Source organism: Parambassis ranga, chromosome 2 (genome assembly GCF_900634625.1).
Source record: "Parambassis ranga chromosome 2, fParRan2.1, whole genome shotgun sequence".
In the NCBI taxonomy this organism is placed as follows: Eukaryota; Metazoa; Chordata; class Actinopteri; family Ambassidae; genus Parambassis; species Parambassis ranga.
Genome location: NC_041023.1, coordinates 30,771,580 through 30,797,864, shown reverse-complemented (window position 1 = coordinate 30,797,864; position 26,285 = coordinate 30,771,580). Strand labels below are relative to the sequence as shown.

The 26,285-nt window shown below is 41.2% G+C and overlaps 4 protein-coding genes across 4 annotated transcripts; 1 reads left to right on the top strand and 3 right to left on the bottom strand.

Annotated features, from left to right (window-relative positions):
• Positions 1–1,379: 1,379 nt before the first annotated feature.
• On the bottom strand, positions 1,380–3,734 carry LOC114430244 (E3 ubiquitin-protein ligase TRIM38-like). Its single transcript, XM_028398570.1, has 2 exons — positions 3,641–3,734; positions 1,380–3,513 (listed from the first exon to the last, which is right to left on the bottom strand). The coding sequence occupies exon 2, from the start codon at positions 3,509–3,511 to the stop codon at positions 1,874–1,876; it is 1,638 nt and encodes a 545-aa protein (XP_028254371.1). The 5' UTR covers positions 3,512–3,513; positions 3,641–3,734; the 3' UTR covers positions 1,380–1,873.
• A 2,183-nt stretch (positions 3,735–5,917) lies between these two features.
• Positions 5,918–15,074, top strand: prmt8b (protein arginine methyltransferase 8b). Its single transcript, XM_028399135.1, has 10 exons — positions 5,918–6,459; positions 6,901–7,131; positions 7,989–8,144; positions 8,928–8,991; positions 9,686–9,828; positions 10,165–10,252; positions 11,238–11,353; positions 12,741–12,891; positions 13,581–13,702; positions 14,487–15,074. The coding sequence occupies exons 1-10, from the start codon at positions 6,391–6,393 to the stop codon at positions 14,568–14,570; spliced, it is 1,224 nt and encodes a 407-aa protein (XP_028254936.1). The 5' UTR covers positions 5,918–6,390; the 3' UTR covers positions 14,571–15,074.
• A 382-nt stretch (positions 15,075–15,456) lies between these two features.
• On the bottom strand, positions 15,457–24,372 carry cracr2ab (calcium release activated channel regulator 2Ab). The gene is made up of 18 exons (XM_028400125.1): positions 24,115–24,372; positions 23,341–23,643; positions 22,029–22,140; positions 21,484–21,673; positions 21,254–21,400; positions 20,555–20,645; positions 19,554–19,649; positions 19,100–19,287; positions 18,490–18,561; positions 18,374–18,422; positions 18,215–18,297; positions 17,316–17,892; positions 17,106–17,241; positions 16,701–16,782; positions 16,278–16,392; positions 16,093–16,194; positions 15,844–15,920; positions 15,457–15,762 (listed from the first exon to the last, which is right to left on the bottom strand). Exons 2-18 carry the CDS (start codon positions 23,491–23,493, stop codon positions 15,675–15,677), a joined length of 2,358 nt encoding a protein of 785 aa, XP_028255926.1. The 5' UTR covers positions 23,494–23,643; positions 24,115–24,372; the 3' UTR covers positions 15,457–15,674.
• Positions 24,373–24,462: 90 nt separating this feature from the next.
• ccdc59 (coiled-coil domain containing 59) lies at positions 24,463–26,255 on the bottom strand. The gene is made up of 4 exons (XM_028400128.1): positions 25,996–26,255; positions 25,347–25,707; positions 25,015–25,123; positions 24,463–24,936 (listed from the first exon to the last, which is right to left on the bottom strand). The coding sequence occupies exons 1-4, from the start codon at positions 26,129–26,131 to the stop codon at positions 24,778–24,780; spliced, it is 765 nt and encodes a 254-aa protein (XP_028255929.1). The 5' UTR covers positions 26,132–26,255; the 3' UTR covers positions 24,463–24,777.
• Between the last annotated feature and the right edge of the window lie 30 nt (positions 26,256–26,285).

Genomic DNA, 26,285 nt, shown 5'->3' with positions numbered 1-26,285 from the left:
TTTTCTGATTGCTCTTCATTATGTAAAGTTGACCGAACTCAAAGGGGGAAATGGAAATGTGGTATTTCAGCAGTGAGCTAATCAACGCTGATTTGATTGTCTAGTTTTATTTGTTTCATGAAGGATATGAATGTATAATCCTGCCCTACCTATCTTAAAGAGCTGTTACTGTGTCCCATCATCCTCTTTGACCCAACAGTATGTTTTTTGTTTTTTTTTTCCACCTCAGTAATCCAATATGCTCACAAGCCATTAGCAGTAGATGATGGCTGCAGTTACAGCCTCTACACTGGTCACTTGCACTGGCGACAATCAGTCTACCAAAACAACATTATTTAGCAAAAGATCGCATCCATCAGGTCATTTTTTTCCACTAATAAACCTCAACTAACCAGAAGACACAAAAAATCTCCTTGTTATGGCTGGAATTTGGTGTGGAATCTGTTTTCCATGTCCTCAGCAGTGACAGAATAAAATAAGATGTGGTTTCCCTGAATGCCGCCTTATTTCTATGCCTTAGATATAACCTCCTTTGTAGGGCCCTAAGCTCTCTCAGGCTTGTGGTTGAACTGCAGGGCATGACTGAGCATGCATGTCAAACACAAACAGGATAAAGCAAACATGATGTGCACTGGTGTGTACCGTGTGTGATTGTATGAATGACCAAAAGGCAACAAAGAATAAGAGTATCACAGATTATAGACTGCATTGTTCTCCATCCATTAAAATCTAATGGCTTGCTTGGATTTGCCTATGTAGTGTAGTTTGTATATTGGAGAAACATGCACAGAGAAATGTTTAGAGACAGAATCTGGATAAAATGCAGAAAAAATGTAGAGATTTAAATTATAATTTAACTTTTTTAGAAAAAAATAAAGTTTTGCAAATGGTTTGCATTGTTTAATTTAACTTTGTGTTCCCTTTCCTTTTTGTAGTCATCCAGAATATCACTTACATAATGATTCCACTGCTGGATTGCTTTCTGGAGGTCAAAGACTTCTGGAAGAATTAACATGCTTTACATGTGAATGCATGTAATCCACTACCACTGCACATTTAGTCTTCATTAGCTAACATTTATAGATGATCAATATGAAATAATTCAAATTTTAACTGATTAAATAGGATGTAAGTAGATTTAGCGCCCCTGCAGGGCTAGGAGGAACCAATTTATAAAACAGTGAGTCACTGTACATTAGCTTTGAACAAACATGTACAACACAGTGTTTTGGTAGTACTACATTAACATGCACACATACACACATAACATGCAATTATTATTATTATTATTCAGTCTATCTGTAACTTTGCTACACTGTATGGATCTGCCAGTGCTAACTTAGCTAAAAAAGGATTTATCAGGAACAGGTAGCAGTGGATGTGTGTATAGACTTGAATTGTTTATTCAGAGAATTGTTCAAATTACAAAGTTTCAATTACAAAACACCCCAGCAAAACAAAACCATGCCCGACACTAACTGCCTGTGTAACGACAATCAGAAACAAAACCAACAAAACATCTTGGCAAATTCTAACACATATTCACATATTATGACACTAGAGCATCATAATATGTGCGCTAAAGCCCTCAGCTATGGTTAGAAATTATCACACAGTAGCCTATTATAAGGTGCAGGAAGAAGTACTTTAATTAAAGTACCAATGCAACAACATAAAAAAATACCCCTTTAAAAGTAAAATACAAACTAGAGCCTAGCTGATAAATCTGTCTGATATTATTGGCCTATTAGAGATACACTGATTTTGATATTGGCCAATGCTGATGGTGTAATATGTCCAACAGACCACGCTCTAACCCCATTGATCACAGTCTGCAGCACATGGAACAGACTAAGTTATTAAGCAGGCTGAGTTAGTTTGTTTCAGGAACATGTGTACAGATAATCAGAGGGGCTGAGTTTATTCCGTTGCTGCTGCACCCAGGGGAAAAGTATGGATACATTTTCTCTGTAAATTTGCAGCCACTGAAGGAATAGATATGTGATTTAGAATCTACATCGTAGAAAGAAACCACTCCTTTGCCATAGTTCACAAAGACGCCCACTTTCTGAAGGCTTTCTGTCAGTTTGAGTGTAACGGTTGGATTCTTAAATGCATTATATCCATCCTCATCTAGCCCAATAGTCCAATATCCTTCTGAAACTGATATATTTGCGCCTTCCTTTCTATCTACAGATTCTCTGACCACCCCAACAGTCCAGTCAGTGTTTTCTTTCACTTGCACCTCAAAATAAAACTTCCCACTTGTGAATCCCTCGCTCGCCAGAACTTCTGGATACGCCTCAAATCTCTTCGGGTTGTTGGGAAGATTAAGGTTCTGTTCAAAATAAGTTGCAACTTGTTTTCCATCAGGACTTATGACAAGTGAGAAGTGCGCTGTGTCTGGATCCAGAGTCAGGTCCACTGCATGATCTCTCAATCTCTTCATTTTGATTTCAGGAATCTTTTCCACAATTACATCTGCTTTGTGTTTCACCCGAGCAACAGCTGCTCTCACTGCCTCAAAGGACAAGTCAGTGTGGATGTTAACATTAGGCCAGTCCCTGTCTAAGGGAGCACAAATGCTGGAGAAGTTCTGCAGAAAACAGTGATAGTCTCCAGACTGTGACAGCTTCTCCAGCTGGTTGCTTCTGCTTTTAAGCTCAGCCACCTCTGTCCTCAGTTCTTTGAGAAAACCTTCAGCCTTTTGTTTCGTTGCTTGGTGCCTCTCCTCAATCACTACAAGAAGCTCATCCAGGCTTCTCTGAATGGATTGGATGAAGTCAGTGAACACCTGCACACTGGCCTCACTCTCTGTCTCAGCCTCTTTCTGACTGACATCAAGTGAGCTTTCAATCTCGTTTATCTTATCACATCGTGACTGGATCATCTTCTGCATGTTTGAAATCACTCCATCTTTCTTTACTATCACTGCTTCATATTCTTCCTCCAGCGTCACCACATTGTGACACTTGTGATCAGTTTTTAGACACAAGACACAAACACAGGCCTGGTCAGTCCTACAGTACAGCTCTGTTATCTTGTTGTGCTTTTTGCACATCTTGTCATCAAGATTACTTGCAGGATCAATTAGCTTATGGCTCTTGAGAACCAAAACTCTGTGATGAGGCTCCAGGTGAACTTTACAGAAAGACGTCAGACATACCAGACAAGACTTAACAGCCTTGTGTTTGATGTCAGAGCAGATATCACACAGAACGTCTGATCTTTCTGGAAGCTGTGAGGCCAGACATGAGGCTTTGACTTGAACAGTCTTTGCATACTCAGCAGCTAATTCAGACATGATGGTGTTGACATGGAGTTCAGGTCTAGAAGAAAATGTCCTTTTGCAAAGTGGACAATCACAAACACCACTGCTGTCCCAATACTTGTGGATACAGGTCCTGCAGAAGTTGTGTCCACATGGTGTAGACACTGGCTGGGTAAAAACATCCAGACAAACAGAACACAGGAACCTCTCTTGTGATGAAAAACTGCTGGCAGTCGCCATACCTGGACAAAGATCAAGTTAAATCTAATCAGCTCAAATATACATCTCAGTGGACTCAACAAACTGTTAAAGTTGAATTTTTTTTTCTATTTTTGTTGCAATAGATGCGTAAAGAGGGGTAAACCTTACCTGCAAAGTTGGAAGATGTAAAAGCAGCTGCTCAAAACACAGAAACTTATAGTTCTGAATCAGTTTCGTTTCAGCGTGTTGATGCAAAGATGCCTCTCCCCTACTGCTCTGTCATGACACACCTCCTGTTAGAAGTTAACTCTTTCAGTTCCTTTCACACTGTTTAGTAAAATGACACGTACATATTTTATAAATAAGAAACATATATTATCTTCAATTAGCATATTAAATCACTTTGACAGCACAGTAAAGTCGTTTTTAAATGTTATAGAGTAAAGATTTATCTAAAAACCTATAAGAACAGCTTAATGTATTTTCAATTGTCTACAAAATATATGTATCAGTACATAGTTACCATTTAAATAGATTTTAATCAGTATATTGTTATCTAACTAAAACCATAAATTGAGTTTGATTGAACATTTACTGGCAGCAAATAAACTGTTAGCATTGTCAACATAGTAGCTAGCTACATTTTAAGTATGCATAATACCTTGATGCTACACTGTGTAAAGTGTTTTTGTTTTTAAATTTGATGCAACTTGCTGCAAAAAAATGCTAATTTTGTCTGTATCCATTTGCTTTTTTTACTTTTACATTTATTATGTTTAATTCCTAAAATCAAACCAACAGAAAAGAGTCAGATGTCCTTGTATTGGACATTAGATCACTCAAACCCCATCTCACTATGAGCTAAAAATCAGTCTCAGCAATTGCTGGCTACTTGCAGGTGTTAACAGCGTGGGATTACTGTTTGCATCTCACATCTTTGTCATGCTAACAGCTCTGCGAGGCATGTAAGTCAATCAATAGTAGTGCGCTGCCCACTGCTTTCCCTCCTGCCTGTGTCCTCCTCCTGCTCCCACACTGATTTGTGCATGTGATAAAGTAGCTGCACACATGACTATCCTGGAGTGTGATGCGTGGGCCTATGTTCTAGTCTAGAGCACCAACCCAGGGCTGTGACTAAAACCTGGTGTGTTTCATTGTAGTTTTTCTCTGATTAATGAGACACCATCCTGTTTTTTTCTTTTCTTGTGACAAATATCTTGTACTACTACTGGATCCTTTGATACTACCTAAATGAATTATCAGTGCTAGTATAGAAAGAATATTGAACTGAACTCTCTTATGTGAGGACAACAAAAACTCTCCTTAAGTTTAAAACACATCTTTATCTCACTCTAACAGACAGATGAGCACCAGCTGTGTAATCGGTTGGAAAATTGAAAAAGAATGATTAAGGATCAGACCTACATGTGGTGGATAGAAAAAATTTAGTGAACCTGCACTTCAGTGCAGTAAAAAGGAGAATTTGTGACCCAGAGAGTAGTGAATTCTTCACCATGATACAGTCAGAGTGATGATGATTCCACTGCTGCTAATGTATGCTAGGTTAATAGTGAGTTGACTCTTTCTACCATAGAAACAAATCATTCAGTAGTTAACATTCACAGTTGATTAATTCACATATTAATGTTAAACTGGAAAAAGTAGGGCATTTCACTTTAAGTGCATTTAAAAGCATGCAATTAATTTAGTCAATATTAGGAGGTTGAATTATTTTTCATTGAGAATTTTTGAATAATATGAAACATAAGTTCAATAAAGGAATGGATGTCTGCCCCTTTGTGTTAGCAGACAGTAGCCTACTAGTTAGCTAACTGAGCCAGAGCACCGGCATCATGATTGAGACTCATTATAGTAACACAGCTGGCAGCCTGACACCATCTTCATGTCTGACCTCACGTCAGTCCAGCACAGCTGTATGAACACAACTGTATTCATAATTGTACTTGTAACTACAGACATTTTAAAATTTGTAGTGGAGTAGAAAGTACAGATAATAGCTGCAAAATGTAGTGTAGTGAAAGTATAAAGTATGCACTATTATTTTTACTTAAGTAAAGTATAAATACATACAAATTTACTTAAGTACAGTAACAAAGTACAAATACTTAGTTACTTTCCACCACTGGTAAGAAATTAATTGTAACTTTTATTTTCAACAACCAAACATTAGAGGGTGGTTACAATATGATGTAAATGGTGTGGAAGTAGAAAGACAATGATTACAAAAATCCAAACTTATTGAGGCCGTCAAGCAGCATTAAACACCTGTGTTATATAAGACTGAGAAGCTTACTGGCTGCCTGAGAGCGTGGGTTCAGCTCCTGTGGGGAGCTCTGGGAGAAGCCAAAGATCTTATTCCACTTGGAGACTTTTTTTTTTTGGTCCATCGTGTCCACACGCGCTTGCTCTCTCTCTGAAGGCTTTTCCACGGCGCACACACAGAGGGGAATCACGCGAAGTGTAGCGCTCAAGTATAGAAGAAGCAGAAGAAGAAGAAGGAGCATTTGGTTGAGTTTCGTCTCCTGTGCGTAACCGGCTGCCTTCTTTGGCTGCGTTTTCTCCCCACTCTGCGCACGCCTGTTGATGGATGGATTGACTGGTGTCAAACCTACAACCTTCCAGCCGCAACACGCTTCCTGCAGCCTCCCTTTTACTACAACAACCTGTATCCACAGCATGGAGAACGGAACGCTTCACCTTGCGCAAATCCATTTTTCCACAACTTTTCTCGGGGATTTTTTTTAGTCTAATTTGATCCAAACTGGGATGATAATGACTTTCACCTTTGCGTGTGTTCCAGCCATATGTTCCGCGGCTCGCGGCTCTTTTTTGGCACGCTCCTGTTAGGATTTCGGGACACTTAAAAAGAGTTGTAGTGTAAAATCTCGCCGGCTCTCATGGGACTGAGGCATTCGTCGCGTTGTTTGCTGCTACGGCGGAAGATGGCGGAGGCGGACAGCTCGGAGGTAGGGGGGACCTTGTGGTGTCCTGCAGCCGGTAACAGCTGAACCGGGACCCTCTCGGTCTGCTTATTTTTTATCATGACAACACATAGAACTGAAATATTACACACACTCTTTTATTTATGTTATGATTATTATTATCATTCAGCTTTACGGTCAGTGAGGTGCGGATGCGCAGCGGGATGGGACGCGTCCTAATGATGATCGAAGCATTTCTTTGTAATAATGATCATCAATGTTTTTATTGATCCGCCCTGGGTGCACAGGAACGTGCCTGTGTCCGCTGTCCTTGGTGCTGAAACGGAACCTGCGCCTTTTCGCCGGCTCTACGTGCACAGCGTCGCTATCACAGCCAGCCTCATGCTACCACAGAAGCTACAATACAATGATCCTACTCATCATCTTTTTATCTCTGACTCTCCTTCTTTCCCTCGTCCTCCACAGAGGCAGCAGCCCGTCATGTCCTCCCTTTCTCAGTCTGCCCAGCCCTCCCCATTACCCAAACCAGTGCCTACTACTACTACCCACCATGTGCCCTGCGTCCCCCACACGCCTCATGTAGCAGCCCTTGCCACCTGTCCCGGGCGAGGAAAGATTGCCAAGTTCATCAGCCCAGAGGACATGACATCAAGGGACTACTACTTCGACTCCTATGCCCACTTTGGCATCCATGAGGTAACTGCAGCTTCCATATGACCAGAGTGAGATGCCTCCTGTTAAGATGTCATGGAGGTCCTGACAGAAGGATATGTCAATATACTCTGTTTTGATTAAGATCCATATTTTTTGGCATAAAATCAAATTTCAGATTAGAACCTGACAGATATATCAGCATATCGATGACATGTATCATGTCGACAGCTGTGAGCTTTTTTTTATACAGAACATAATGCAGACAAATAGATAGATAGATAGATATGGCCAATCTTAATTTGGACTGGATTATCATGAGATTAAGAAATTGACCCATCTTTAGTCAGCATCCTGTGAGGAACTATGAGTGACAGTGGCTGCTTTATTACCAAGGACAACCTTCCATGTGGCACCTCAGGTGTCGGCCCCAGTTTGGGTCGTGCTCCATTTAAAATCAAAACTTTAAACTTTTAAAACTGCCAGCAAGAGTGATTCCTATAGGAGAATAGGAGAGCTGTGTCTCTGGTGAATATTTAACCTAACTAATGACCTTGACACATTAAGAGAAGATGGTGGAAAAGTTTAGGGACATATAGACCTTTTTTTAAATAGTATCCATATTTAGCATGTGGGTCATTTTTCTGTCTACTTGTAGACAAAGAGAGTGTCCTGATTAGAAGAGTGTAAAGCAGCAGAAAGAAAGAAGGGAAGTGGGATGTGTGAACGGGCTCAGGGAGATGAATATCAGAGAGTCCCCAAAGGCTTCCTGTTGTACGCCTGTCTATTTCAAGAAGCTCTGCTGCTTCTGAGTCTTTTGGCCTAAATATTGCCTTTTATACCTCATTACACTACATGATGTGCAACTGCCAGTAACGTATGGTTTTTATCTCTTAATGCAGGAAATGCTGAAAGACGAGGTGCGGACGCTCACCTACAGGAACGCCATGTACCACAACAAGCACGTCTTCAAAGATAAAATCGTCCTGGACGTTGGAAGCGGCACAGGGATCCTCTCCATGTTTGCTGCCAACGCTGGCGCCAAACACGTATACGGGGTGAGACAAATGAATAACTGATGATGATGATGATGATGATGCACTCTCAAGCCACACACCAGTCTTGCAGTCTTATACTCTGTACACTATTAGAAAAGATCTGCATACATATCATTGAAATTAATGCCACAGCTGTCTCGTTATCTCTCATGCATGGCCTTTCCCTTCTTGATATTACACACACACACACACACACACACAAACACACACACACACAAGTCCTGCCTTTTTAAAATTCCTCTTAAGAGCCAGTCTTGTCCAGAAATGTGTAATCTCTCTCAGACGATCTCACACACAAAGGCAATAAGTCCCCCCACACTCATGCATGATTCATATACTGTATCACACTTATGGATGGGAGAGCGATGTGATGTATTATTTCTTGTGGTCAGGTGCGATGTGAGCTACACAGGATATTAGCATTTAGATGGATTAGAAAGGGTTAATTGAATTTTTGCTAGGCAAGCATGCTAAGTTTAGCATCATTAGCTGACAACTGGCAAGCTGCCACTGTAGGAACTACATCAGCACTGAGCTTGCAAGCTAAGCTAGGTAGCTGTAACTAAGCTACCCTGCATTGCTGTTTGCATTAAGTTAGCCAATTTAGCAATTCAGATTAAGTAGATGCAGTATTTTTTAATAAATTAGGTAGCAACACATATGGTTAGTGCATTAGCAGGCAAGCAAATGTCATTTTACAAATGACATCAACACTTTTTATGAATTTAGAGACATTAAGAGGGTTATAAAAATATGTTAATGTGTCTATTGTTGTGTCTACAGATTGAATGTTCCAGCATATCTGAATATTCAGAGAAGATTATCAAGTCCAATCACCTACACAATGGTAAGTTAAAGTCATCGACTTCTATGTAGCCTGTAATCCATCTGCACTGAATCCTGGACAGTGAAACAGACATCTGGGTTAGAAGCAGCGTGAAAAATCAGCATATTTCCATCATTACCTTCACACTTGACAACATTAGTCACAGCTCTGATGGTTAACTGGCAGCTCCTCTCAGATGTCAGATAACCACAATCTTTGCCATCAATCAGAATTCCCAGAGTGGGCCTGATTATCATTGTTAAAAAAAAAAAAAAAAAAAAAAAAAAAAAAACAGCCAACAGATGGAGGACCAGCAACAGATGGAGGCTTTCATAACCTGCAGATTTGACATTACACTGGTTTTAATTTTATCTTTCATATTTACATGTCAAGCTTTTAGATCAGTTTAAGATTTTACTCGAATAATAATAATTCAGTATAATCTAGTATAGTAATAATCTAGAAAGGTCTGAAGGGATCCATTCTAGAGGATCAATGAGGTCAGAATGGAACAAGGTAAAAACAAGACACAAAACAAAATACACGCACACACTGAGGACATTAATTAGGCTGTACTAATTTACTGTAATCCCGAGGCATGACCGCAGCGTCATCTGGAGAGTAGAGTCATCGTCCAATTTGCATTAACATGATGAAGAAGCTCCAAAGTAATTTGTCGCCTGCTGTTTTTTTTTTGTGGCTGTCAACGTTGCAGTCATTACCATCTTCAAGGGCAAGGTGGAGGAGGTGGAGCTGCCTGTGGAGAAGGTGGACATCATCATCTCCGAGTGGATGGGTTACTGCCTCTTCTACGAGTCTATGCTCAACACCGTCATCTTCGCACGGGACAAGTGGCTGGTAGGAGGGTGCTGCTGGAGGCTGTGGGGGAGTCAGGTTGAGTTTAATGTGTGTGTGTGTGTGTGTGTGTGTGAGGCTGGATATATAAAAGGCTTTTGACACATAAACAGACAGGACAGTGATGAAGGAGAGGATTTACTGTACACTTGCGTGTATGTGTCTGCTGCCCAGATGCTGAGGTCATACATGAATGATCTAGTTTCTGCCAGCAGGCTTTTAACTCAGAACATGTGATCTTGTATTACATGCCAGGTGTGCAAACAATAAAGATGATGGATGGTTGTGTGTGTGTGTGTGTGTTGTATTTGATAGCCTACTTTTTCTTCTTGTATTCAGAAACCTGGAGGCTTGATGTTCCCTGACAGGGCAGCACTATATGTGGTGGCCATTGAGGACAGGCAGTACAAGGACTTCAAGATTCACTGTGAGTGCTGTAAATGTAATATGCAAAGAATGAGGTTCAAAGGGTGAGTAAATGCTACATAGCACTGCTAGCTCTCTGAAATATCAATGTGTCCAATGTGTCAATTAAAATGACTCAATGCTAACCTCAGTGCTAACCTTAGCCATTAGACTTGTGTCAATTTTAATTTTTGCTTTCCTAGCAATTCCTGTTTAGCTTTTCAGCTGTTAATTTCTTTACCAAACATAAATTCCATGTTCTTAAAGCCTGTTGATAAATAGAGTAAAAATGCAACTGCTTGTAGCTAACAAGCTAACTTTCAATATATAAACCACTGTGCTGCTCTTCTACGCTCACTCTGTGTTCAAACAGCTATCACAGCTGGAGCGCTGAGTTTAACTTTCTGATCCAGATCAAGGCCCTAATATTAAAAGGTGCCATTCACACTTGTACATACATCAGCATATAATCTAGGTCAAGAGCTCCGACTGAGTTTCCTTGTACCCAGCTACACAGGTGGTCTTCACTGCTTTATTACTTCTAAACATACGTAGGTTCTTTTACACAAATCCCACAAGAATTTCAGTCTACCCAAACCCTCACGCTCTTATTTTTAGTTTCTCTGCGTCGGTGGCACATTCCACCTTCTCATCACACAGACTTAGTGTTTGGCCCCCTGACAAAGCAAGGTGGGACGGAGGGAATGAGGGAGGGAAGCCGAAATTATAAGAAAAAAGGCTGCCAGACATGGTGGAGGAGTTGGGATAAGCTTGTCTGTCTCCGCACAGGGCCAGGACAGACAGACAGAGAGACAGTGTGAGTGCAGGACTGTTCTTCCTGGCTGGGTTAAGAGCTTTGTTTTTTTGTTGTTGTTGTTTTTTTGAGGTGACAGCTCGGCAGGAACAGAGAGAACAGAGCTTTTCATGCAAGTGCATAAGTAACAATCCCATAACACACAAACACACACTGCGAGCTTTATGTGTTCTGTGTGTGTGTGTTTGCACAGGGTGGGAAAATGTGTATGGCTTCGACATGAGCTGCATACGCAACGTGGCCATCAAAGAGCCTCTGGTGGATGTGGTAGATCCAAAGCAGGTGGTGACCAACGCCTGCCTGTTAAAGGTCAGTGTGGATACAGTTTTTCATGTCATTCTGTTTGGAACTTTATAATGACTTTTGTGTTTGTGATGCACTTCCAAATGATGTGTTTGTGTTTTTAAAAAGAAGTCAGAGGCAGCCATCACTCTCAGGTTGCTACCAGGACTATTTTCTAGTACATAATAGAGGTTTCTGGTGAGTGGTAATAGTCTGCGGGTCTGTTTTTATGCTTGAAAATACAACAGAGGCTTGTCTTTCATCTCACAAATGAACACTGGATGGGAGCTGATAGCTTTTTTATTATTGGTCCGCTCTACCATTACCTCTTCCTTACTGTCCCACTCTCACTCTTCCCTTTCAATCCCACATTCTCTCTATTTCTTCCTATTTGTCACTGCTTCTCTCTCTCGCTCTCTCTCCTCTCTCTTTGTGTCCTGCTCTCTCTATCTTGTTTCTTCCCATTTCCTGTAACCACTATCTTCCCACCTCCTATCTCTTCCTCACATCTTTTCCTACTCACTCCTTCTCTCCTTTCTGTCACTGATTTAAACATCGTCAGGCCTCACTAGCCTGTGCGAACGGGAAGGTCTCTCTCCGTCTCTCCTTCTTGTGTGTGCGACGGCGAAATGTCACACGGGAGCAGGCATTGAATCACCGGCTGTGAATGAAACAGGGACTCTCCATCACGTCTGATAAGCGACGCTTCCCCCCTTTGTGTTCAAAAAAAAAAGGTGATTTATGTGTTAGGATGGAGAGCCACTAGTCTCGTCTAAAAATTAACTCTCACCGCTTGCATCTTTTTCACATGTATGCATTCACCCCTTTCCTTATCCTGCACCCCGTCTTAATTCAAACTGCCAGTCATTCCTCATATACCAAGTTGCTCTCTATGTCTTTTTTTCCCTCTTCTCCTCCTACATTTTGCTGTATACTGGTCTGGTATCATTGGAAAGGACAGAGGTGTTAAATCACAATCTGTCATGCTGACGCCATATGACCGACAGAGCCGTACCCCCACCCCCATAGGCAACACAAACAGTGTAAACCCACCCTCTCCCTGTCATCCTAACATCTGCATACAAAGCAGCTACACAGCTACTTGTTCAATTTTACACTTTGATGCCAAGCAGGTAACTACAAATTTAAAATCTGTGGCTATGTTCACAAGACAGTGCTAGATATACCACACACATCCCCCCCCTGCTTTACAGACTTGAGTGAGGACACCCACACAGCATGTGTACTGTGAGCAGGCTGCAGCCGTGATTCAACCTGTGGGCTTTCACACACACACACAGTAATCATGGTGAATAATCGAGGAGCACTGACATATACCACATGTGCTGCATGTGTGTGTGAGAGATGGTGCTGAGAAGCTACGTGTTGCCTCTTCTTCTTCTTCTTTGTGTAGGAAGTGGATATCTACACTGTGAAGCCAGAGGACCTGTCCTTCACCTCAGCCTTCTGTCTGCAGATCCAGCGCAATGATTACGTCCATGCTCTGGTCACTTATTTTAACATCGAGTTCACCAAGTGTCACAAGAAGACGGGCTTCTCTACCGGTGAGGCTATATTAAACATGTTGTAGATTACCAACACCCCAAGCACCACGTAGTTGCATTTCTCAGATTCCTTCCTCCACCCTCATACAATGGAGCTGAATGAATAGATAGTGCACAACTATGTGAGTGAGTAAAAGTCTTTCTTAGCTTGTCTGACAGAAGCAGCAATGAAAATTGTGGCAAAAAGACATATTCTCAATGATTTATAGCAGAGGGGATCAAGTGGTCTTTTCTACTTTACTTTCCCTAAAACTGAGTTTGTATTGAGATAATATAAAAAAATGTGCTCATGCATTGAAAAAAACATGGGTAAAGTTAATCATAAACAATAGTAATTTTGGGCGAAGCTCCTGCCTTCCTCCATCTTAGCTCTTGGCTACACTCTGCTGGTGTTACATGAGTGTTTGTGTTGGACAGAATCACTGAGCCCTCCTCACCTTGGAGACACCTATTATAGAGAGGCCGTTATGTAAGTTTATGTTAATGCTTACGTAATATTGTGTAGAGGAGGATCTATGTTTGGCAGAGTCTGTTTGGCCTGAGGCCGAGCATCACTGGAGGAGCTCTCTCTCGCTCTCTCTCTCTCTCTCTCTCTCTCTCTTTCGCCCATTAGAGCTGTTGTGTAAATCTTTTTATTTCTCCTTTCCTTTTTTTCTTTTTTTGCTTCATTTTGCCCACCCTGTCCTCAGCTCCAGATGCAGCCAGCACACACTGGAAGCAGACAGTGTTTTATTTAGAGGACTACTTAACTGTCAAGAAGGGAGAAGAGATCTTTGGCAGCATAGCTGTCAGGCCCAATGAGAAGAATGTGGTAAGTAACACTGGTGGAAGAAATATACATATATACATTTACATCTTATATTTTAGGCCAACCTAAACAGGTACACATAAAGGATTTCCATAAATAACATATAATATGTGGTCCTTGGACTATAGCCTGACCAATTATTAGTCAGCTCTACCAATAATCAGAGAATTTACATACAGTGAATGGGTATGGCTGACCAGGCTAAGTTAGCTGATGTTATTGATCAATATTTGCTTATTAGGGCCCGAGCACTGAGCGGTGCAAAGGCCCAATTTTATTTTTAGAATTTTATTATTTTTCTTTGTTCCAAATGATCGCATTTTCGCCCCTTTTCCATGCATGAAAACTCACAAAAATTTGCACAATCATCAGGAAAAATTGACATTTTGTAGTCGTTGCAAATGGGCAGGGCAAAATGGCTTCTTGAAATTTTCAAAACCCCCCTTGCATTTGGCTTAGTGTCGTCACGGCTGCGACTCAAATAATATAATTTAAAGTAATTAACAAATATGTCAATATTTTGAAATTTGCACAAAAAAATCACCAAGCTGTAAAAGCAACCCCCAGGAGACTGAGATTTGTGTTGTTTGTGTCATGCTGGACCATGCAAGATCTGCCATTATGTGGACTAAAATGACCACAAGAGGGTGCTGGTTGTTTCTTCCACCTTAAGTACTTCAGGACGGGTTGTGTTAGACCAGATTTATGGCTACAAATAGCAGATAGTTAGCTTGGTTCTGTGTTTTTGTTTAATTTAAACATTTCTTCTGCTCTGTCTTCTGTATAGCGTGACCTGGAATTCACCCTTGAGCTGGACTTTAAAGGACAGCTGTGTGAGGCGGCCATTTCCCACGACTATAAAATGCGTTAGTAACAAGAAGACAAACACAGGTCCCGGTGTGGGTCCTCCTCTCAGCCCCTCTGGACACATCTAGCAAAGGGGGCGGTGCAGGCTCTCCAACGAGCATGTGGCCAGGGAGGACAGAACAGACGCATCTTGATTGGATGCCATCATGCCAGCCTCTCAGTGATGTCATCAGAATAAGGAAGTATCTATCAGCAATAGTGCCATATACCAACGTGATCCACTCGGGCAATGGTTGAATGTAACTTCCTACATGAACTTGATTTAATTATTTTAGTCTTTATATTGTTAGTACAGCCAAATGAAAAACATCAACACTTTCTCCTTCTGTTACTGCATAATTGTGAAGGAAGTACAGTAATTGTGTTTAATTTTATTATTGAATATTTGCATGTTTTGGTTGATTTATCTCAGAGAGAGGAGTGATGTTTTTATTTCTTCAATGGACAATAATTCAGCTGTACTCTGGTGCCAGAATAAAACAGAACAATGCCTCAGAACAGTAACAAACACAGATGCAATATGTCACATTGTTTTGGAGATGAACAAAGAATATGAAAAAAAGTTGATGATGAATAAAATGTCAAAGAATCAAGTCATATGATTTTTATTTAACCCTATAATTTTTTTCCACCTCAGAGGAATTTAGACTTTAAAAAAGTTTCGATATATTTCTGATTTTTTTTATTCCTTTGGGTGAAGTTAATCTATTTGAGTTTTAATTTAAATCTTAAAGACAGCTATACAGGAAATGGTGCATCACCTCTGAGCTTTGCTTTTTAAAGGAGCAATTTGTAACTTTAGTTGAGATTTCAGATCTAAGCTAGCTAACAGCGAGCTGTAATGCTGTGTAACACCACTAGATAGTAGAGCCCATCAGTGTAGTGCCCAGTGTTTGTATCTAGCACGAGTGGGTATTAGCATCTACAACAGGCTGAGCCCCCACTAGCAACGTTTTTACAAATTGTTCCTTTAAGTGTGACAGCAGGCTGTGCACATGTGTACATGTTGACTTCAGTTTGTACTGCCTAACCCAAAATAAGGAACTTCTTCTGCCTGCGAATGTTCACTGTCCCAAAGATTTGAGCTTTTTTCTGGTGGTGAGTGTGTTTACTTGCAGCAGGCTTTCTTCTTCAAGGGCTGAGCAGTGAGGATGACTGTTGTGTCTCTCACCCGGTCCTCCTGGTCCATCAACAGTCTGAGTAAACACAAAGGAGACGGGACACCACATGTGGATGCTGTTTCATATGCTGCCATGGTTCACATGCTGCCATCTTACCTGGCCAGGTGTGTCAAGGACTCTGTCACATGTTTGCCTGTGTAGGCACTGACCTCGAAGAACATCACCTTATTTTCCTACACAGGTACACAAAAATGAGACAAAGCAGTGATCCTGTGCAAAAACTCAATAATTTTATCTTTATGCCGGAATTAAAAGTAATTTTTAACAGAACTGCCACTGAACAGCTTCATTGTGTTAAACTGTGCAGTAGTAAAACACCTAGAATCTACTGTAATTGAGACTTACATAAGCCAGCTGCTCTGCGTCTTTTAATGACACCTGCCTGTCTTCCTCCATGTCCATTTTGTTGCCCAGCAGAAGGATAGGAATCCCCTCTCCTGCTGCCTCCTGACAAAACAAAGAACAGGTCAATATTTGAAGGGCTGATCACAGCAGGATCTGTGGATCATTCTACTGCAAAAGACTCTAACATGGACGTTGGTGAGCCAGGGTTGCACAGCTTTGAAGCTCTCCTCCAGGGTGACATCATACATCACCACCACGCCGTCAGCTTTACGGAAGAACTGCTTAGTTATGCTGCGGTACCTGTGAGGATGGCAATGTGCAAAATCAATTAAATACATACTGTTTAATATCTATTATGCATTATGTAAAATGAAAAAAAAAAAATCTAGCATGGATCCATCCTATATTTACACAAGGAGTACACTGATATTTTCTTCACGGAAGCCGCCATCTTGGACCAGTAGGTTGTGTATGTACTGTACTGTATTGACTAATTTTCAATGTACCAAAACAGAAATAACATTTTCTTTATGATCACTCTGAGTGGTCAACCAGAGCTGTGCCTCCTACCTCGGGTCATGAACCTATCTGATTCGATCTTCACTCACCTCTCTTGACCTGCGGTGTCCCAAAGCTGCATGGCCACTTGCATATTATCCAGAGTTAACGTTTTAACACTGTAGTCAATACCTGTTGTGGAAAAGAGAAGCAATGTCATAAATGGCCACTAGGGGGCCTGAGCGTCTCACTGACTGTGAGAAACAGTGCAGTGATAACAAGGCTCACAAGTGAGGATTTGCAAAGATGAAAGGAAATTAGAAAAACATTCATCAGAAGTGACATAATCTGCTGTACAATGTGTGCCAGGCCTCTCAGACAGGCAGTGTGACTTCACAAGCCTTCTCATGTGACGCTAAATCGCCCTGTGCTCTTCTGTGTTAGCATCTACAGACACGCGTACACTCAGATCTGTTCCATTAAACTGCAACTAAGCATAAACACATTCTTCTCACCCACAGTAGCAGTTGTGGACAGGTGGAAACGGCCCTCACAGAAGGAACGCAGCAGGGATGTCTTCCCTACGCTGGAGTTCCCAACCAACACCACCTTAAACAGGCGGTCAGGGGCGTACAGTGCTCCTTCTTTTGTCTTAAACAACAACAAAAAATTATAAATAAAACTCATTTTTATGTAAAAGCAGAGGTTCAAAGCTGTGGACACACCTGTTGTGCCTCCTTCCCGACTGGCTGTCCTCTAGGAGATGCCGGCGTCTTCTTCGCTCGGACGAAGCGGGATTTCCTCACAGGTTGAGCGTCCGTCAGCACCGGGATGCGGCTGGGGGGTAGTGTAGTGGAGGGGTCTGCTATGACAAGGCCAGATTCGACATCTTCTTCTGCCTCCTCCTCATCATCCTCATCTTCCTCCTCACTGAGCTGGTGCAGCAGCAGCTGGGGTCCTCCTTGAAGCAGGTGCGGCAGGTGGTCCTCTTCAATGGAGATGACTCTGCGGAGAGGCCAACCATCCGGAGGAGCATCCAGGACCTCCTCTTCTACCCCTACCTTCTTCTCTGTATCTGCTTTCTTTGATCTTTCTCTGGTTTTACCCATCACCCTTTTGGTGGCAGCCATTTTCCCCGAAACCTTTTTGACCTTTGCTTTCACATCATGGATTCTAGGTTGAGCAGGGTGACCATTGGCTAAAGTCTTCTTTGCTAGAGGGTGCTGTTGTTGACATGCAGGGCTGATGGGAGCGGTGGCAGAGGAAGGAGATGTGGTGGTGGAAGTGGTGGCATCGTCTTCACTGCAGGAGGAGGAAGCAACAAACACGATTTGAAGGTGCTCGATGGGCAAGGCCTCCAGAGACTGGTAGGACCCGTCCACCAACAGTGGGGTTCTTTGGGAACAGAGGAGAAACAGAGGATATATTTACTGAATTAATTCCAGTTTAATCTAGAGGCTGAAGCCCTCAACTGTTTCTGATTAAACTTAAATGTTATTTTTTTGTAAGTGTAAAGAATCAGATATCCTCTGTTTTTCCTCCTGTGGTACATGATTTCCAGCAGGAGATTGTCTTGACAGGGGTGAGTGGGGTTAAAAGATTAATGGGATGATAAATTAATAACCTTTTAGCCGGCTGGCTGGTGTCATCAAACAGGTTGGCGAGGCCCGCTCTCTGCTTCTGCTTCTTCCTGAGTGAGGCTCGAGGCTTTTTCAAACAGAAGAGGAGTTGTTATGCAGATGTCTGAGTCAGATCAGGTTATATAAAAACAGAGTGTACTTACAACTCCACAGCATATGTCCCGCTCATCCTTTAAATGCTTGTTCATCTCTCTGGAGAGAAATTTAAGAAGTGAGGTTTGATAAATACGACTTAACAGGTTGAAGGGTGTTATCATACCTGAGGAGATCAAGCTGCTTCATGAGACTTTGTTTCTCCCTCTGTAGGCCCTCGGTCACTCTGTACATTTCCCTGAAAAAAAAACATAAGGGCTTAAACATGTGTCCAAAAATCTGATTACAATACTGAGTAACAAATGACATGGTGAAACAGCTTCGGTGTAATCAAAGGTGACATTTGTCAAACAGGAACCTGCAGTTTAGAAAATGACCACTTGAGGGCTGGATTTAAAAATGAGTCAACCCCCATTGACCTCCATGTTCAAATGCCCAATGTTGCAGTAGAATAAACATGTTTACAGCCTGTTTATGTTTATTTGCCTTTCACCCGTCTGCCTCAAGTTCCACCCCTTTGTCCATTTTTGGATTAGCCAGAAGTCAAGCCATGATGGCGAGTACTTGTACTGGACTCTAAATGTGTAGTTTTATGTGTCCTCTTCTAGTCACTTCAGTCCAAACAGATGGGAAAATACGGCCCAGCTTTAAAAGTACTGGAATGGTTCTTTAAGGTAAGAATAAGTGAGGATTAGCCATATCTCAGACGTAGCTGGGAATTAAGTGCAGTGAGGATACACAACACCTGAATGTGTACACAGTGTGTTTACACCCACATCTCTTTCTCCTGGTGCAGCCGGGAGGCCTGCTCCTGCAGCATGGCCAGCTGCTCCTGGGCCAGAGTCAGCTCCTGGCTGGTGTTCTCCAGCGCTCGGCACAGCTCATCGTTAGTCATTTTCAGCTTGACGTTCTCCACATGGCTTTCCTGCTTCTCGCTGCTCAGCTCTCGGCACTGCAGCTCCAACTGAAGAGGGGGAAGAAGTGAGTGTACTGACAGGATATCACAGATGGAACTGTGGGAGTGCTGTTTTAAATCCCCTCACCGCGACACATGTAATCATAAACCTGCTTTAAGTGGACATTTCATCTCTGTAGGAAAGGATCTACTTTATCATTATCCATCATTATGTTGTCGTGTCGTTCTTACATGATTACACATATATTTGCATATGACTATAATTATAACATAGTATCTACATAGATATTGCATGTTGTTGTGCAGTAACTCACCCCTTTCTGCTTCTGGAAAAGCTTTTCCAGCTCTTTCTCTTTGGAAAACAGTTGGTGCTCCAAGTCCTGGCTACGCAGCTGGAGACGCTCAGCGTCCTGCATGTCCATGAGAAAGGAAGATCACAGAGTTGAGAGCAGAGATAGCATCTTTTACACAAAAGGAGGTCACTTTTTCTGTTTCTTGAACTGCAAGATTGTCTTGTGGTACATGTTGGAGTGTTGGTACAAACACTGGATATCTTTTGTTGATACTAGTCTGGTTGTTGCTCTGCCTACATCACATGTTTCATTTCTATGATTGGTTGTTGGTTGGTTGGTTTATTATCCATCCATTGGTACCAATTTTAGAACTACAAAAACTAGACTTATCCTTTGTGTAGGATAACAAATTATGATTATTGGCCAAGATAATAATCTGCTGGATAGGCTGCAAAATCGCAGCATCACCAAGGAAGAGGATGCTGTAAGCAGTTTGTCTGTGTGAGGTAGCAGAAAATGAAGCATGAACTCTATGTTAGCTAAAACCAAACCCTATCCAGATGGTCCTTCTATAGCCTACTCTTTGATGGTCACCTAAAAAAAACCTTCAGCCATGCCTGAGATTTTTGACTGTATAAAAAAAATGCTACATTGAGTGACATTGACTTTGTACCATCTTGTGGTACAAAGTGGTATTACACAATGATGCTATTGCTAGCTGTTTAGCATGCTAACTAAAGGATATATATCCCTGATACACAATACACTGATGTGTTTAACTGTTCTTCACATTCTGTCAGTTTTTCTTATTGGTTTCTGATGTGATTTTTTTAAAATCAGAAATTCTTAAATTGAATCACTGATCACTAAATCATGCATCACTCCCATAAAGGAATAACTGTCTCCATACATTTTGCCAAAAAAGATCAAATATCAACATTGTGGGAAGAACTGGACAACATTTGATGATGTAACAGCTGTTTTTTTTTGGTGTTTTTGCCTTTTTTCCTTCATGTCCATACCTTTAGCAGGAGCCTGTCTTTCTCATTTTTGATCTGCGCCTCCATCTCTTCATATAAATGGCGGATCTCGCTGTCATGAGTCGCGGCCTTCCTGCAATCAATATGAGATATTCAGATTAACAATGAATGCTGAAAGACATTATATCTGTAAACAAAGTTGTGCTGTTGTCTAGGCTAAGCTTAAAGTTGTGGCGCTCTTTCTGTAACTGAATAATGTACACACAAACAGCAACACATTGGTATTTACATCCCCACCTTCTGACAGCTGTTAAAGACCCCAACGGCCAATTAGTAAAGAAACAACAAGCTGTAACACGGTGTCATGAGAAGACCACTTTACACTGACACCTTCTGTTTGCAACTTCACATAATGATCATCAAGCAAAGATTAAAATAGTGCGCTCAGACATGTTTCCACATTGGTATAACTTGAGAGTGTGCCTCCAGATTAGTGGTCATTTGACTGGGATAAAGAAGTTGTTCTATAGAGAATTACAGGTAAATCCAAGCAAACACTTGGACTGTGGGCCCGTCGTGGGGTTGTAATATAAACAAATCCACTGTTATGTCACTGATTCTTTAGGTAGCTGAAGAGAAGAATAGTTGCTTTATGGTGCAAAACGTGCAGCACTCAAATGTTTCAAGTGTGGGAACAAATTGAGGAATGTGGCTCTTTACACCTATATCCTGTTTTCTCACCTCTGGAGGGCGCTCTCCATTTCTTTCTTCTCCTGGTGGGCTTCCTTAATCTGGTGGGTGACCCTGGCCAGAAACTCCTCAAAGTTGGACAGAAGGTGAGGTTCATCTCGCCGGAGCTGAGCCCAGAGACTGCGCACCTCGCCCGGGCTGCAGAGAGACACACACACAAAAAGGTGATCAGTTATCCACACGCAAGGCTCAGGAATGATCAAAACAAAGTCCACACTTACTCCTCAAACACGTTACTGGCTCCCAGGCTTTCCAGCAGCATGCAGAAGTGCTTCTCCTCTTCGTCTTCAACGCCTGACAGCTTGGCCTCCCACTGGCTCTGGTACAGAGCTTCTTTGGCCCTAAAGACCAGGCCAGGGGCCAAAGTTTGGTCATCAGTCACTGAGAATCTCCGCCCATGCAGGAACTGACCTAAAAGTGTCCAATAAATTAAATTTAGTGGTTTTATGTGATGCATCTCACACTATAAACCAGCCCAACAATAACAAACGTATTGTTTTAGGTTGTCCTCATATAGCATTCTAGGATTCTAGGAGCACAAGGTGGGAAATGTCAATATCACAATTTTTTGTGAATTATGTCAAATTTATCAACACAACATGCATGCGGTTGTGTGTTTGTAATACAAAATCTATTTTTAAAATCAAATGTATAATATAAATTAAATGAATACTAAACAATGTCAAAACTTGTTCACTCACTACCAGGGTTTCCTGGTCTGACACATTAAGCTGTTTTATATTAATATAACTGCTGGAAAACCTACTGAATCCAGAGGAGAATGCCTCCAGTGTGAGGTAACCAGCGTGCTCTGTATCCAGAGAGTCAAAGACGTCCTCCAGCTCCTTTGGAGACAGAGGCAGCTCTCTGTGGAGCCTCTGCCAGGAGAAACATAAACAGACAAGACTTGACAGTGCTGCTGTGCTGAGCTGAACTGCACAGGAATACAAAAACATGTAGACTGTAACTTTAAGGACAGAATATTTAAATCAAGTCTTGAATCTGCCACAGATTCCACTGAATAAACAGTGAAGTCGCTGCTTTATGTGTCTGTACAGTAGATTTCTTGGAAAACCTCAACGCAGATAGCAGCAACAAGAGGTACGAGACTAGAATAGTCTAATTAACACAGCTCAGACGTACTCTTAAGAGGCCTGTGTGCATTGTTTCTGCCTGTGTGTGTGAGCTCATAAACATTTCCATCAATCGTGCCACTCCAGCACTTCTGAGGCACTGAGGCTGTGAAGTGCTTTCTTTAACAATAGTAACATATGTTCCCAGAATTGAGCCAGAACACAGACACTAAGTGCTTCCTGCTTTCCATTCACCGTTGTTACAGCCACACAGGACAATAAACTGTGTGCACAGGTAAAAGCATGTCCTCAAAGGCTCAATGCATTCACACATCAGCTGTCCGTTTTCAAAGAGAAGAGGATGACACTAAATAATGAGTGTTTCTTAGAAGAGCAAACCTCTCTACTTTAAGGAAAAAAACTGATCATGGGCTGCTGACTTACTAAAAACATGTTGGATTATTCTGTTAAAAGAAAAGTTCACAACATGTTATCAATCTATTTAATACTCAAGGAGAGTGACTTTATGCAGCCTTACAGTACAATGGTTTTACATGATAAAGATCTAATATATAACATATGATATAACAAAATTTAATATTTTTAACATCTAAACATTTGTAAATATTGTATAATGAAAATAAAATAGACATTTATTTTTTTGTGTAAATAACAAATGTTTAAACTAAATAAATATAAAATAAAATAAATAAACAATTGAAACAGAATAAAAACTAAAAATATTTAAAAAATATATTTTTTAGATAATTTAAAAAATCTATATACCAATATATATTGAGAGCTCTAAGACCTTGATGGTTATTTTTTATATATATTATTATTTTCTGTAGACCAAATTATGGACTCTTTAGTAAAAGATGGCACCTTCCGTATATCCAATATGTCATTGTATATCTATAAAAGTGGACTATATGATCCCTATAGTCTAGCCACTACCCTCTCACACAACACCAATCACACACACATGCAGCCTCCATCTCTAACCCTCATGTCAGTGCGGGTGATGGAGCCTTTCCCCTCCACATCACAGGTCTGGAAGAACTCCTTGGTCTTGTCCAGCAGAGTGATGCGCCCCCAGTCTGAGCTCCTCCTCGCCAGGCTCAGTCTAAAGCCATTCACCCTGCCCTCCTGCTCCATGAGTAGAACTCTTCTGAAGAACACCGTGTGTGAGTAACTGAGTGGCAGTCAGGAGTGAGGTCCTCGTCAATGGCTCTGTATCCAGTCCTCTGGGGCCCTTGAAGTCGCCATAACAACAGATGCAGGAAGCAGCATCAGATGACAAGATGACTGATAAGACGAAGACAGAAATAGTACAAATACAGCAGTTAATATTAAAAAAAAAGTGGTTACACAAATGCTAATGCAACAGAACACGTCCACACTTGTTTCAACCACTTCCCTTTTCTAATAAGCTAATTCACTGAAGGTATGTAAACACAGTGTGAGGGATTATCTTAATACCCCGCCATACAGAACACATGACGGCATAATGCCTGCAAGACTGCAACAGCCAAGAAACAAAACAGTATGATATCTCATCACAACTTTATCAGTGTCACAGGAACAGCACAAAAAGAGAAATGTTTATTAGCCTTAACCTTAGTGGTGAGAAGAAAAAACTATTAAATTTAATATAAACACAGGCTCACCTCATCCTATTAAGACAGCATTATCCACTTAAGGATAAAGAGTACCAACAGTTTAACAACACTCACAGTACATGCTTCCTCCCATTTTTACCACCCACAAGTCTCTTACCTTTAACATGCACCACAGACAGACAGAAGCCCCCTCGTCACCCCTGCTCTCAGTATCAACAGACCAGAGCAGACAAGACCAGCCACGCTCTTTGTTTAGGAAGGCTTGCCTCACAGAAGAATAGTTGGACAAGTCATTCTGCAACCATGTGATGTCATGAGGAAGCAGCCTGAGGCTTTTCAGCCCGGGTCCACGCGCTGCTCGCTCACTGACACAGGGCTGCACAGGCAAATCTCTACATGTGTGCTACACATTTACAGCCTCTGTAACTATGGTGATAGCAGACTACCAGTACATTTAATGTTAATGACCGTAGCATTTAAAACCAATTATGAATCGGAAAAAAAATGGTAATTTTAAGGATTTTATTGGATAATAAAAGCAACACTGGTCAATTGCAGCTAAATTTCTTCTACTTGTATTTTCTCAAGGCATTTTCCTAAGAGTGCACATTTTAAGATAAAAGCCATTGACAGGAAATAATATATTTAATAATTACCAAAAATGATCTCCATATCTTATTATGCCATCTTGTGGTCTGAGATTAAAATGAGCCGCAACATTTGGTTTTCTGGAACAAATTGCTGCAAAAATCCCATTACACTGTAGATCAGTCCAAACAAACAGCAACTCTGATGTGCAGCGTTCTCCGCCAGTCCACCGTCAGTTTTTTTGGATTTTCTGCAATAAATACTCCATCTGAAGGTTCAGATTAGGCTGTCCTTTCTTTGTCTTTTTACTCAGCATTTGGAATGCCTCCATCTTTTTCTGTTTGTACTTCTGAATGGCTTCTTCTCTCTGCTGCTTGTTCTTCAGGTACTCCTGAAGGTAAATACATCTGTCGTCAGAGCCAGATCATGATTTAATTTCAAAATAATAATAATAATAATAAAAAGTTACCTCTTTTTTCTTTCTCCGCTTCTCTTTGACTTGCTCAAATTCTTCTTTTGTCTTTTGGTAGGATGTCTTCTTCTGCATTTTCTTCCTCATGCGGTTGCTTATTGGAAGACTGTAAAAAAAAAAACACAACATACCATATAAAAGCAACTAAACACAATTTGGAGTTTGTGGACATCTGCTTGGACAGCTTCCTGGTAGAAGCTACTTTTATGCCAATATACTTCCACTCTAGGCCAGCATCTGTGCTGATTGATGTTGCATTGGCCACACACAAGACTGCTATCCTAATTTAAAACAGATCTATTCTTTTAAATGTCCACAGACGTTCTCACCTTTCCCTCTCTGTTGACTCAGTGTTCCCAGACACAGAATCTGTCAGCTCAACTTCACCAACAACTCCTCCATCATCATCATTAGCAGCAGTGGTTTCAGTCTGCTGTTCAGCATCACTATCACTTTCAGCCATCTCTTTCTGCTGTCCTTTCATCCTCAGCTTGCTCCTGTTCAGTCTGTTCTGCCAGTCTTCCTTCTTCAGCTTCTCAGCCTCAGCCATGTACAGATGCCTCAGGTGTTCTGGGTAATCTTCTTTGTATAGCATCACAGGTGCAGGGTTCTTCTTCTTCCTCTCTGTCCGCAGCAATTTGTTGTAGTCATGTTTGACTTTCTGCTTCCGCTTGAATGCAAAACCCTGACCTAAGCAGAGGAAAGGCAATGTAAAGATGAGGCCTGTACATAATGTAAATATACTATATACTATACTATATTTCAACACTTATTAGCAGAATGTAATAAAAGAATTACAGTACTATTTTGGTCACAGTAAATATGAGTGTATGACATCAGTGTGTAAGCAGCATATGACTGTTGTAGCTGTTGGAGGTGGAGATACTTTAAGCTACTTCTATATTGCGTTAGAGTATATAAATGTCCTTATGTCAGTGTACATGATAGGTTAGTAAATATATTCCCTCAAAAGCCTACCTTCCTTGATGCTTCCTTCGAATACTTTGTGCGGAGGGACCCATTTCCGCTTCTGTGGGTTGTTATTTGATTTCCTCGTGCTGCCCTCTTTTCCTTTAAACGTTTTATTTTTCATTTTCTGATCTGTCGGTGCCATTTGAATAGAATTTACACAGAAACGCACAATGTTTACAAGTCTGGTAGCGTTCAGGCAGCATGCAGTTTCTTTAAAGGCGCTTTGTGATGACGTTGGAGGCAGACGCGACCAATCGACTAAGGAGCATCTAATTTATTTGAATAAACAGTTTATT